Source organism: Apus apus, chromosome 3 (assembly GCF_020740795.1).
Source record: "Apus apus isolate bApuApu2 chromosome 3, bApuApu2.pri.cur, whole genome shotgun sequence".
NCBI classification, from domain to species: Eukaryota; Metazoa; Chordata; class Aves; order Apodiformes; family Apodidae; genus Apus; species Apus apus.
Genome location: NC_067284.1, coordinates 100,392,945 through 100,407,637, shown reverse-complemented (window position 1 = coordinate 100,407,637; position 14,693 = coordinate 100,392,945). Strand labels below are relative to the sequence as shown.

The 14,693-nt window shown below is 42.0% G+C and overlaps 1 protein-coding gene across 5 annotated transcripts in view; it reads right to left on the bottom strand.

Annotated features, from left to right (window-relative positions):
* The window catches only part of PLAGL1 (PLAG1 like zinc finger 1), a 48,410-nt gene that overhangs the window by 6,270 nt on the left and 27,447 nt on the right, over nucleotides 1-14,693 (bottom strand). For 2 of the 5 annotated variants that reach the window (XM_051615652.1, XM_051615653.1), the window contains exons 3-5: nucleotides 5,826-5,981; nucleotides 4,666-4,778; nucleotides 2,300-2,449 (exon numbers count right to left, since the gene is read on the bottom strand). In XM_051615652.1, the coding sequence (XP_051471612.1) occupies nucleotides 2,300-2,449; nucleotides 4,666-4,778; nucleotides 5,826-5,981 (419 nt within the window). Of the gene's footprint in view, nucleotides 1-2,299; nucleotides 2,450-4,665; nucleotides 4,779-5,825; nucleotides 5,982-10,129; nucleotides 10,261-14,693 lie in introns of those variants that run through there. The other 3 variants (XM_051615654.1, XM_051615655.1, XM_051615656.1) reach the window with 3 other exon arrangements.

The window sequence follows — 14,693 nt, the reverse complement described above, 5'->3', positions numbered from 1 at the left end:
TAGAATCAATCGTTTAGTTTTATTTAAGCTAAACTAAATTCTCTGATTCTATGATAAATTTGTATCACTAAAAAGAACAAACTAGCCTGGAAGAAGAGCAGCTGAGACTTATTCCACAAAATGTGACATCTTAAAATGCACTTATTTTTTAACATTGGTGTTGGATAAACATGACAGCTGAAAGATAATTAAATTGTGAATGTTAACAGGTAAAAGGTAATTGTGTGTATAATGTCAAAAAGTGAACTTTTGATCTCCCAGGCACAAGTCTGCTTGCTAACTACAGCCAGTATGGATTGCTTGTGCCTTTTGATAACACCTGGCCTAAACATAAATGCTATGTGTGGAATTCTCCACTCAATAAAGGACATGAGGCACAGCCACCAACTAGGAGGCCTATCATGCACTGTGCTCCTGCATATAGTCTATTCAGATGGAGAAGAACCAAGCCTGGGGTAGGTTCACAGAGACACATGCTTGGAGATGCCCTGGGACCATGGCTAGTGACACCTGAGACCGCAACCCACAAAAAGCTACATAGGATGATACCTTCATGACTTCCTGCCTGACGTTCCTGGACCAGCAGAGAACTCTGTGGGAAGCTGAGACCTAGTCAATGAAACTTTGGAGGGACAGCAAGCACATCAGTGTGTGAAATAGTCAAGTAAGCTAAAAGCTCTAATCTCAGTAAAACTGAGATTAAACGCCAGTATCCAAACCTACTATAAGCTGTCATTTACTCTGTCTTATCTGTGACAATAACAGAAAGCTGTGGCAGCAACTATGCAAAACTGTCCTGTGATCAGACAAGTCAGCAACTATGGATGATTTCTACTCCCTCATAATTCTATACTTCTTTAAAACACTTCTAGGGACTGCAGTCATTAGGTCAGCAAGTACACTAATAGTGCTGTTAGTGTGCCACTTACATGTGTGCTTTTGAAGCTGCAGTTTCATGTCACCAAAATCCCATGCCTTTGTAAAAACAGTGGGGGGAGGAGCCAATCCTTCTACTCCCAATTTAACAGACTTTATCCAAAATAACTTGAGAAAAGATCTTCATAACCAGCCCTAAGGCAGCCTCATGCTGTGGCCAGCAGGGTGTGCTTAAGTCTAGGAAAAGGCTATCACTTTTGCTGAACAGAACAAGATCTGCAGGATGCCACAGTACTGAGAATGATACTGGGACTTAGGAGAAACAAAACCAATGTAATTCCCTGTGACAGACAGCACAGTGAAGGTTCCAAGGTACATTCCTCATCCTAACATACTCTTCATGTCCATATATAGAATGCAACTCTCCATTCATGCCAATGAGCAGAGTTATGCTGAAATCAGCAGAGAGCTGGTTCAATAGTATTTAAATGGTAGTGGAAATTCTAAGTTACCAGTTCACAACTTCAACTTCTTTGAAAAGCATTTGTTTATGCTTCCCAGACACAGTGTTACTAATTCTGTCAGTTCTACAAGTTTAGCACGCATTTGAAATCAAACTGAAATCTCAAATGCTGCATCAGAATCTCAAACACAGCATAAACAATATCTCAGAGTAGCATTTACTATTTTACATTCATTTTCATTTGTTAAAAATAATTATTTTAATATTAATCCAAAAGCAACTATACTTCACACTGTAATAAAAGACTTTGAAGGTGTAAAATATTATCACTATTAACTTCTCACATTGTCAGTCTGGTAAATATTTTTCTCACTGTGTAGGTAGATAAACAACCGTGGAGGAACAAAAGTAAACACTACTGTATCACAAAAATGTGTGCCAATCTTGGAAATTAAATTGAAATGCTGAATTTTAATCCCACAGTAATGTCTTTTGACTAATATTATATCTGTTTTCATTTTAAGTGTTGTTCACAGTGATACACAAACATTGACTTCAGAATAAAAAAGAAAAACAATGAATGTTCAACATACTTCAGTTTCCTAAGCGTATAGGAGGAAGTACTGTTGAATGTAACAATGCTAGATCATCTCACCATGTACCTATCTGGGACTGAAGAACTTTACAAAATTCACATTTAAACACTGCTACCATGAATTATATTTCTGTTTTACTCTGTTCAGTTTCTTCACTACCCATGACAGCAAGTACACACCATTTTTTACTGGAAAACCCCATACACTGCTTGCTATACTATGGATTAAGTGATATAAAAGGATATATAAAGATCCAGTTGGCACAATATAATCACTTTTTCATCCGTAAACGGGTTAGCCTTTCGGAACCTATGCCTATACATTTCAATTTGGATGACAGGTGAAACACTGTGGGTTTAACTACCTTAACAGTTGTGAAGTAGACTTCTCCACAGTGCTGATAAGCCACAAGAGTCTGTTCTTCTTGGTTCCGGGCTAGCCGGACAAACATCATCCAGTTTCCACAGTCTTCATTGGGAGTGTCCAGAAAGTACTTCCCTCCATCTTTCAAGACCTGAAACAATGGGGAAGGACAGGAGAAAGAACATGACAAAACCAAGTCCTGTATAAAGGCACATTAGTTTTCTTTAACTTGGAATCAAGGCTATCAGTTACTTAACCTGTCTTGGTCATATGTCCTTTCAAATGGTGGTTGTTTTGAAATAGATCACTCTCAAAGAATACAGAGTGCAAAAGAAAGTGAAGAACGAATAGATGCCGAGGCACTCAGCTACTAAAATAACTGTAGGCCTTTGTATGTATTTCCAGTTTATATTTCATCATTTTCATGTTATATGAAGATAATATTATATGAACTAAGTGCAGGTAGGAAGATAAGCTTTATGCCTTAATGTACTTCCTGAGTACGTGATAATCTCAAACTCTAGTGCTGTATTAAAGCTACATTTTGCATGGAACAATTGTGTAGCTTGTGTAACAAGTCCAGAGAGGTAACATACAATATAATGGCATTTTAACAGTCTTCTCTTTTTCCCCTTAACAATGCAAAAGTAAACTGAAATGAACAATCAGGCCAGAAAGATCTCTTTCTTTTTCCTTTACTTTGTTCCTCCTAGATTCCTTTCCAAGAGAATGCCTCTACAAGGCAAACGCTCCTGACCTCATACAAGACAGTTCCTTTACTTCAATATAGTCTGGAACACGCGCAACAGATGTCAGCACAGCACGTATCTGTTCTACTAGCAGCATAAGTGAGCAATGAATTGCAAAGAAAAAGTTGTATTTCCATTAATTTTAGGAATTATTTTCTCTAACTTCATCATGTTTACAGTGAAAACATCAGTCTGATGGACTTTTTTGGTCAAAAATTCAGAATGCTGCTAGGGAAAAGTCAGGGCAGCTACTGCTGTCTTGTAGGAAACCTGGAACTCTAGTCTCCTTTTCTGAAGAAACAGTCCATTCATCAGCCAGAGCTCTGCTTATCACTGCATACTTTTAAGCAAAGGGGTTGACTGATAGTCAGGGTGTGGTTTACAATGGCTTGGTGAAGAGGAAGGAACTGGGTGCTTAGCTCATCCATGCTTGCAAGCTTGTTAGAGGACTAAGTTTTCTGCATTTGTAAGAATTAAAGTGTCTCATGAAAAGACAGAAAATAATTAGTTATTGAGAAGAACAAATCCTCTTTGGTCCCAACATGTTATGAAAATCCCACAGGAGGACAGCATTCACTTTCCCGGCAGACCATTCACAGGACTTCCATGAGCTAATGAAGTTTAGAGCAATTACTGACGCTATTTTGCTCTCAAACAAAATTAAAGAAGTATCTGTATCTCTGCCTTCCACCTCAACACACAGTGTTTTCCAGGTCCAAGCTTCTGGAGGAAGTTGGTGCTGGTCCCTCTCTCTTGGGGGGTGAGAGGGCCTGATATGAAACACAGACTTTGGAAGAACCTGTTGGGAAATCTTGATGAAGTCTGTGGTCAAGCCACAGTCTTGCTGCATGACAGAGAGGTGTGCCCAGGTGTGGCCACGTGCAGCAAAATGTGAAGATGGGAGTGCAGAGAATTATGATCAACTATCGCTTCCAAGGAATTCCAGTGGGAAAGGACATGCATACAGGTATTTCTAAGGCTAGTCCTGAGTGGCTGCTATTTGTGCTGGATAAAGTACAAACAATAGCGTCATGATCCACAGGAGGTGATCAGTACCTGCACATGCAGCGAGGGATGGTGCAGCCCCAAATAACAATCTGACTAAATAACTGAGTCAGTGCGCTGTGTTACAGATTCATATATCACAGCATTAAGAAGTGTTTCCCATTCCTGCACTGTTCCTCTCTACTGAGCAAGTGCCTTAGCATGTATTTCTGCCACTACTGCAAACTCAGCGCACAAACTGAACCCTCCGAGCAACGTGGTTTTATGCACAAATCCTTTTGTTTATCTAGGAAGGCACTACTATCCTTGGATGCTTTCAGAAGCTGTGCTTTGTGAAAAGTTTATCAAGAGCTGTTAGATTGACAGGTAAATCACCTAGAAGTGGTAAAACTAGAAAGCAGGAAAACAAACTTTTAAAAAATACAACATATAGGAAAATTTTGGTACTTCAGGATATGTTGTGCAGTCTAACAATGTGATTTACATTCATACATACAGATCGGAAGTACAATTAATTAACTAGATTAGATGGCAAATTGACTTGTTAAAATATATAAATACATATAATGTTAAAGACACATATGCACTTCATAGTAAGTCACTGGGTTTTTACCTGCAGGACTAGCCTGCTCTCATCATAGCAGGTCAGTTTTGTAGACAGTTGACCAACATAAGGACCAAACTGTGTTCTCTTCTGTATTACTTTCTTTGCAAATACTCCAAGGACTATGAATAAAAAAAGACCAGTCTAATATTAATATAAACATCATGAACTATTTCTAGTATGCTTAGAGTTGTGCAAATAGAGATAAACACAACAGTGCAGAACACATGAATTCTGCTAGACAAATAACCCAGGTAAATAATTCTAACAAAAAGAATCTGAAAAGGATGTAAATATATACAGAGGTTTTATTTTTAAATGGTTATTACATTGAATACAGAAATGCCTAAAATATATGACAGGATATTAAACTTAGTATGCAACACAAAGGTGTTGACATTCCTTCAATCTACAAGCTGATGCTATCACAGTGCTCTCCCAATATGAGTGGAGAGAATCTATAAAAACACAACATCAGCCACCTTAATAATTCTAGTTATCCCCCTGCCTAATACCAATGGTGTGACACAAGAGGAATCTTGTCATTCTCCTTCTGAAACGCAATCTTGGCAGGACTCATTTTACACAGGTAGCTGTGGAAAATTTGCACATTAAGGATGTAGTTCCCTTGTTCAAGTCTGGGCATTTAAATCCCCCTGCCCTCAGAAGGAAAGAACAGTATATCCATAATATGAACTGAAGATGCTGCAAAAGGTAAATTAACCCACTGTGATCTTTATAGAGTTTGCAGGGGGGTGGATGAGGGATGCTGCTTACTATTTTGTTTCTGACCTCTTATTGAATACTCCTTCCTGTTTTGCATGCTTGGGGAAAAAAAAATAAATGTAATAGTGCATGGCTGTTACTATTAGACACAAATTCAACATTCATTAAACTTGTATAGACTGAATATAGCTAACTGATTGCTCACAACTAGATGTCTGACCAGCTCTGGCTAACGTCCTGCTGTCAGTCTACGTATCAAGGTTACTAGAAATCAGTCACAGAAAACAGCAGCTGAACGTGAGCTTTAGCTGTGCTCAGCTGAAATAAAGTAGTCTTCATACTGTTAATACCCAATGATTATGCCTTGGGAGTTATTAATGAAGAAAGCCAGTGCTAGGATTTTGGCCTGTCTGAAATGTGGGAAAAAGAGCTACAATACTTACTCTGCTCGTTTCCAGCTCGCAGCTCCAACACTCGCAAAGTGAGGTAATGAGGTAGGGTGAGACGGGCTCGGCTAGGAATAACCCTGTCCCTAGCCCTGATGAGTGGCCCGTGGAGTTTGCATTCTCCTACAAGGCTTTTACCGCAATCCTCACACCCTGCAAATCCAGAAAAGGGAACCTGTTACTAAAAATGACATACTGCTCTCCAATTTAGTCTCTTCTAATCTTGTCACCTTGAGAAGATATCTTGAATCACCAATGCTTTTCTTCACACCACTGTTCCACATCAGATAGCAAAAAGATTATCTGCAAGCTGAAACTGAACTAGGAAGGTTTCAAATAAGACCTCCAGTTTGTGCATTCTCTCCTGTGCAAATTGGTGAAATGAATTCCAACAATTTATACACAAGCTCATTTGTGGGTGTCACAAACTGTGCCTTCGGTGACTAGGATGGTAGCAAAACTGGAGCTCACAGCGTGCGCCCAAGGGGCATATACTTATATAGAAATGAGAAGGGCAAATTTGCTAGTAATAACCAGGACAATTTGCAGAGAACTAAGGAATCCAAGAAAGATCACTGTGACTTTGTGAGTCTGCACAGTCCATTCTCAGTAGAAGACAAGACCCTTGGTGTACCATGAAAAATGAGTACGATGGGTCCTACAGTCACAACCCAGTTGACAGTCACGCAAGGGCAGCCTGCTTGTAGATGTGGAAGTAAACAAAAGAGGCACTCTGCATCTCCCAGTCATTGGTTCACAGTAATGACATCTGCAGGCTGAACACACAAACCATCCAAAAAAGTCATTACTCAGAAATACATGTCTGCAAACTGACTTTCTCCCAGCACAGTGAGATATTTTTGGTTCAGTGTAGCTCAAGCTGGTTGCCAGGGAAACTCATACGGAGCAGAGACACAACTGAGCAATGATACTCTCCAGCAGAAGGTCATCCTGGCACTGGTGTCACACAGGGGGATGGGAAAAAAGGGACTTCTTGCACAGAACCTTTTTATAGACAATAGAAACCAAACCAGTGAGCCAACAACATTTTACAACTGAATTAAAAGGAAAAGCTGTTATTGGTCATCCATGACTACCTCATTTTATTTTACTTTTGAAAACTCTTCCAAGCAAGTCTATTCAGTAAGTGACAATAAGGAGCAGAGGAGGGGAGCCAGAACAGCCAAGAGAGTCCAAGGGAGCCATGGGATGCTGTAGCACAGACTGGGGCAGGAGAGGTGAGGCTTCACCACAGATGGGGGCTCATAGCCAAAGAGAAGTCAAGAAAAGCTTAAGAGCCCAGGATACACTGCCTGAAGTGTTCCTGAGTTTTTTGGGTTCTCCATCAACTAAATGAGGAGGCAGACTTGCATGTTGCTCAGGTTGCAGGCACTGCAGTAGTCCATATTTTTCAATAATTCAGAGACCATTTAGTTCTCTTTTGCCATGGCTTCCAGACTGAACACCTGCACTATGAATAGCTGAAATACATGCGGCTTTCAGATACTGCCATATATAAAGAACATGCCACTCTACAGCCATTACTTAAAAGGCACAAAAAATAACAGAGCTGCAAGGCAGATTTTTCTAGTTACACACTTTTTAATGCACCTGAAAGTCCTTTCCAGCTGGGCTGCAAGGAAAAAAATATTTCCTTGGTGTTTTAACCTCATTGGCTTTTCAATAAATTGCCAACAATCTGTGTCTTCAACAAAATTATGAGGACTTCCTCTCCATACCTAGAATAATAGTGACTTTGTCTCAAGTCAAACAGCTCCTGCTTGGAGAGTCACTGTATGCAAACTGCTGAAAAACATTACCAAAAGCAAAATGGAGACAAAGAACTGCTGTTAGAGGGAGGATGTATCTAATCGTAAAGTACACGACCTTATCAAACCATGCCATGCCTCTGTGATTCATCACAACCCAGATCCTAAGCAAACCTTCCAGCTGCCCCAGGGCAGTGCCTGCTGCAGAGGCCCCAGGGTGGGCAGCTAATGAGAAGGCTGGAAAGGGAAGGAAGTGAAAAAGGGTCTTCCTTGAATCAGCCTCCAAATTCAGCACTAGTGGCCTGTTAGCAAACCCCTCCTTGGTCCTTTGGAGCCAAGACACAAGGTCTGAAATAATTCACGCTGTGCAGGTGCTTGGGAGCTGCTCTCCAAGATCAGGGATAGCTTTGCATCCAAGCAGGAGCCACCAACCTCAAGTGCCCCAGAGATGGCTCCCCAGGAGGCACACCTAGCTGGCGTGACACAAAACCAGCCCTCAGCCTTCACCAAATGGAATTAGCTGCAGAGCTGAAAGTGGTTTTTAAGCACTGTGTTAGTAGGGCTTGGGATTCTGACCTGGCATCAGTGCATGGCACCTTGAAATAGCCAGCAATGCCCAAGGCTTGTTTCTAGGATTTTCTGTGCTTCATTAGATGGGATATGAAGATAACTAGCTGACACAGTTATTTAACAGGCAGCCTGGAATTACATCCATGACACAGTATTTCTGACCCCACATCAGCACATTAGTATTCTGACACTGAATTTATTGCACACTAAAAACTGCTGGGTGTACCAGAAGCACACGATTGGGCCACTGTAAATATAATAACTGTAGGGATTACCCTGGGGAACAGGGGTCTTTTTAATTTCTTCCCCTCATAGTAACAGCAGAAAACTGTCCAGTTTCTTCCTCACGATCCTTTGTGTCTCAGTGCTAAATTACAGATGCCTTCAGTGAAGGAATGTGTGCATTATCATAGCTGCAGCATAGCACTGGTTTGCAAAGCTCACAGATTTTGTGCCTCCTTTTATATTGGCTGCTTAAGTGAAATAATTTTTTCAACAACAGCCTCAGAACACACTCTAACCTGTTCTGAAATAGAGTATCCAACTATGGAAACAACACACATTGTATTAGCATCAGGAATAAAGTGCACTTGGTAAGAAAAATCACCTTCTGTGAAGATTTTTTTCTACTTTTTGTTAGGCACTTTAGTACATCTTTTGATGCTTTTACAGTTTCCCTGCACCCTTAAATTGTATTTACACAAACAAAATTAATGGATTCAATGTCATTTTTACAAGAATACTTGACAATGTGCAAGCATGCAAGAAAAAGTAAAACTGCCTCCATTCCTCTGCTTTCCTGTGATTTAGATGAGTAGGCAACGAAAATAAACAAATGAGATTCACAGGAGTTACAAGCTGTTAAAAAAGTGATCATGTCATTTACTGTATCTTTACAGCAGCAGTGCTATATTGTCCCCTGGAGGGTACTTCTTTGTTCTTTCCCTATGGCTTTCCAATGATTGTGAAAAAGTTCCAAATAATGCATTTTTCATCTACCTGTAATAAAACTACACAATCTAATAATAGATCCTACTGCTAATAGGACTTAATTTGCACAGCTCCACTGCAGCAGTGAGGAGGCATCTGTACAGAGGAGCCCAGAATGGCTGTGGGTGCAGGTGCACTCCGAGCAGGGAGTGGGTGCTCAGCCACCACCTTGTCACACGGAGAAGGTGCCTGTGCCCTGCTAACTACATCACCTGTAGCCCCCCAGCCCAGAAGCTCCGCATGAATCTGCTCCCACTTTCTGCCCAGCTCTTGGGAGGCACGGTTGGCAGCTATGGCTTTCCTCTGACTTCTGGGTCAGTGGAAAAATGATGCCTGCTGCCTGCAGGAATCACTCCCACCACATGGGCTGGCCACAAAAGGCCACCATGTGAGGTGGCCACGTTCCCAGGGGGAAGAGGGGGTTGCGAGTGGGGCTCACCTGTATCATCCTCAGCACAATGGTGCTTCCCCCCAGTCCAGGTCTAGGCGACAGCTCTCCTTTGCTGTGGACTACAGCTTGGCAGCCTTTGCAGCCAGCTTGCCTTTTCCTCCATACAGCTCCAGGCCTGGCCACGCTGCACAGGGACAAGCTCCCCACAGCCAGCAGCAGCCAAGCTAGCGCAGTGACTGAGGCAAGCAGGACTCGAGCACAGTTAACAACCTCGGGTTTCCAAAAGAGCGCCGTGCCACCCCCACAAGGCACAAGCCCGGCCTCGGGGAGAGCTCGTCAGTGTAGGCAGGGAGCCACGGGCTGCGGTTACACCAAGTCCGGCTGCAGAGATAACGGGAGCTATACATAGCCATACTAGGAACTGCAATCACTGTCGTGATAGCTCTAACATACCACCAGATCCTTAACCAATCCAAGGCAGAACACCACGTTTTAAAACCAGTTTGCTAAAAACTAGATGCCTATTGTGCAGTCCTTCCTGCTTTCTCCAATCTCTACTTTCAAGCAAGACTTTACGGTACCTGAACACCTCCGTGGCCCACAAGATGCCTGTGGTACAATTTACGTGCCCCGTGAAGGCAGAGGTAAAGAATTCCTTTTAAAATGTGCAAAGACGCCCCATGAGGAACGATTGTCCAGCTCAGCAGAGCTCAACATTTGCTGTGCTGTTTTGCTGCATTAGAATTAGCTCCCGTGTGCAGAGGGAACAAAGATCAGTGTACACAGCAGTCCAAATCCTAGCCTAATTACAATCATAAGATTTGCATAGCAAACAACAGTAATTTATCCCAAAGTAAAACTGTACTGCCCCTTAGCCCTGTTCAGCTCTCAAGCTGAGGAGCTCTGCAGGCACATCTTGTGGACGTTTTCTGTCTAATATCTATTTCATGTGCTCTATGCGAGCCTTGGTTCTTCTTACAGAAAGGCACATAAGATTTTCCTGCCCTGCAGTTTGTCCTTGCTTAGAAAAGCTTGAAGATACTGTTCCATAATATAATTTATTTGGCAAAAAATTAAAAGTCCCCAATTAGCAAACAGTGAATCCCAAGTTATTTTCCCATTATTGTGGGTCACTGCCACACGTTTCCTCTGTAAAAAACATATATGAAAGAAGCCCCACATCTCCCAAGTTTGATGTGCAAAGTGCATTTACAAAGGAGTTGAAGCTCTTAACTGATTAGTAATCCATCCTATTTATACTATAGTAAAACAGAATTTGCTATAATTAGCAAAATTCAGAATAATTTAATTAAAATCCCATTAACTTCTTATATTTTGTCATGCTGAACATCCTGCTGACTGATTTTCACTTTTTAATGGTAATGTCTGATTCCTAGTCCAACACAAAAATAGGTGAACATTTCTTCAATGTGTCCTTTTCATGTCTTTTCTCTCTCATACAACAAAACCCTGCATTAACAGAGAGTTACAACTGCTCAGCTCTGCACAGAAAAACAGTAAAAATAAATAAATTGTGAAACCACACTCTGGGCTGACTTTGTAACCAGGATTGCTCCCCTGAGCAAAGACTACAAACTTGCACATATATGCACCACACTGCATACTACTTGAGAAGCAGGCACTGTACTTTCCATAAACTTTCACCCAAAATAACACCCCCCCAAAAACAGAAGGGGGGCGCAGGGGAGAAAAGGATATATACTCCTAAGTTCTTGGGAGAGGGAAGGAGAGGGAAACTTTTGACAGATTTCCAGGAGTGAGTTCCCACATTTTTCACACAGGGAGACACTGAAGCCTCATAGTCTCTACCTGGCAGCACCAGCACAGACACTGTAGGACGTGCTGCTGGGGCAACACTGGCGCCCTTACCAAAGCCTTGTGCTGCCAACTGCCATCTCCAGGGCTTGCAGGTGAGTGGACCAGAGCCCCCGAGATGCTGGCAGAGAGGAAGGAGAGTCCTGGTCTTGTGCAGCGGTGAGTGGCACCCTTTGAGTGAATGCCTATGCCTTTTGGGGGGCCTCCTCTCTCTGGGGAGGAGAACAGTAGGTGGTTTGCAAACATCCCAGTAATCTTTCTTAACATTAAACACACTTGCAGGAACATGAGCTCACTCTACTAAAACATAAAACTTAAAAACTGAGTTACTATATTCAGAGACAGAAACATAGAAATAAGAACAGCAAACATGCCTTATGGCTAACCTATACATTCAATCAGACCTGCAGGTTGAGCTGATTCCCTAGAGCTGGGACCCAGCCCTGCAGGTGAGTCCAGCCCTCAGGCTTCCTGACACAGACGCTCATGAGCAGTGAAACTTTCCCTCACCTCATCTCCACCCTACCTGTGCCCTTGTCTTTGTTCCCAAGAGGAAGGAGAATTTGGAGGGAGGGTACATCCTCAGGTCTCTAGCAGTGGGAGACCATCCATTAATGCACCGAGCTCCTGCCTCACAGTGGTACAATCCTGTCCAGCACAGCTGTTCTGGAAGGATGCTTCTAGAAGGGAGCCTCAGCACTTACCTGACTGTAAAGAAATCTTCCAAGGCAGAGAATGCATATGTTTTCCTGGCAGACACAAATTTCAGCATGCAAACTCTTCCTTCAAAACTATTTGTTATAAAACCATATAAATGATAACTAATGTGATTCATTACTAGTTCCTAATAGGGAGTAATATTTATGTCAGTTGAGCACATCTGGGAATACCAAGTTTTTCCTTGGTGACTATGAAGTATTAGGACAGGCACAGTCAGAAGGAATTTAACCAGGTTCCCATAAAAAGTCATCCTTCAACCAACCCCAATGAGGCTTTCTAGGGTGCTCCTTCCATCTAGCAAATCTTATGAGCTAAACAGTTACAGAAGCCTCAAGGAGCACAGCTGGGCTGTGAAATTCAGTGATGTGACTGCAGGTTCCCACAAAGCCTGTGCAGCAGAAGAATACCTGTGCTCTGCTGTATCTTACAAATTTCACAGCTAGAGGAGGGAAAAAAAAAAAGTTACATTCATGTTTGAACATCTGAAAAGGAAGTAACTTACAGGACTTTCCTGCAAACATAAAGAAAAAACAGAAAAAAAACCCCAACAAACAACAAACCAAACAGCAGGAAAAGTATGTAGGTGTGTTTACCAAGTTTAACTTCACTCTGCAGTCTGAGCAACCAGCTAATCAAAGTTCTTGGTTCGTCCATTCATCTAAAAATTACTTGAGAGCAAAGCACTGATTGATTGAAAGCTAATTTAAAAAATAAACTTTTCCTATTTATTCTTGGAACTAAAATGTATGTGTCACATTTCTGGTAAATCACATGGAGTTTGGTTGCTATCAGAATCCATATACATAAATAGCACAGTTCAAGTGAAGTCACTTCCCTTAGTTTACATGTAATAGCTTCTAATCAGCATGAACAAAGAGACTTCTCTCATTGCTGAAAGTTGAATATATTTTAACTATCAAACTGAAAAACGCAGTTTGGATTTTTCAGGTGGTTTGCGGTTTGTTTTGGTTTTTTGGTTGGTTGGGTTTTGATTTTAGTGTTTGGGTTTTTGTTTGTTTGGGGTTTTTTTGTTGCTTTTTTCCCCCTTCTCTCCCTCTCCCTCCACTGGCTTGGTATGAAGTCATATAAAAATAGATCCAGAAACAGGGAAGAAGGTTTACAGCAAATTCACGGAAACAACTGCTTTTTAAATGAGAAACAGCTCTGGTCAGCATAGCCTGGTCCTACAAAATGCCCAGTGAAAGCCTGCCTAGAGCCAAGCCTTTCTGTTGCACTCTGCCCATCTACCTCAGCAGCCAGCAGCAACCGGCCCTGGTGCAAGGCTGTGGCCTCTTCTTGCTTTAGGTCTTCACTAGCACTGGGAAAACTGCCCTGCTTCCATACTGCAGACAGCAAAACTAAAATCCCTCTAAATCCCTGTCCACAGAAACACAGACAGCCATCAAGAGAGTTGTATTTAAACTGTTCATAAGCACCCCATGGCTCCTGCACCACATGTTGCACCCCTTAATTTCCATCTCCCACAGCATAAGTTTTACCTCCCACAGCAAAAATAGCTTTAATTGGTCTTGAGCACTTTTCTTCACGGAGATTTCTAGCAGGACAGTTGAATTGCATTAGTGTTGATCTTTCAGTGGATAATGCTACTGCTACTGTTGCACTTTAAGAGACACCAGAATCTTCTATCTTTGTTCAAGCAAAAAAAGCCTCACAAGCATGTATGTCTTCCTAAATGTATGTATGCATAAATGCACACACACAGCCACATGCAGCATATCAACTGCATCAATACAGTTGACAATGTTATTCACAGCAGGTCAACACTGTGGTTTCAGTACTGATAAATGAAGTGCAGAAATTCTAATGACTAATGCTTAGTATTAATTACTTGAAATATTTCCAACCCCCGCAACATTCCCTTAAAAGGGAGCCTTACATTAGTTCTCTCTCTCCTTCACTGAACTTGTTTGTTACCGGCTACCAAGTCCAGATGTCACGTGAAGGAGACTGGTGGTCAAGCCACCTCTGAAACTTGGTGGGATGAATCCCCATAACTGGAGTGCAGCCATCGATGGCTACAGGCTGTTCAGAAGGGATGGGTGAGGAAGGAGGCAGAGGAGGTGTTGCCCTTTTAATGGAGAAATGGATAGAGGAGGGCCACAAAAACGATCAGAGGGATGGAACACCTCTCCTGCTGAAGACAGGCTGAGAGAGTTGGGGTTGTTCAGCCTAGAGAAGAGACGACTCCCAGGAGACTTTAATGTGGCCCTTCAATAACTAAAGGGGGCTTATAAGAAAGATGGGGACAGACTTTTTAGCAGACCCAGTTGTGACAGGAGAAGGGGTAATCGTTTTAAACTAAAAGAAGGCAGATTTAAACTAGATAGAAGGAAGACTTTTTTTACAATGAGGGTGGTGAAATCCTGGAACAGGTTGCCCAGAGAGGTGGTAGATGCTCCATCCCTGGAAACACTGAAGGTCAGGCTGGATGGGGCTCTGAGTAACCTGATCTAGTTGAAGATGTCCCTGCTCACTACAGGGTGGTTGGGCTAGGTGACCTTTAAAGGTCCCTTCCAACCCAAACTATTCTATGATTCTCTTTAGGAAACAGGCTGGGATGTATTTCCA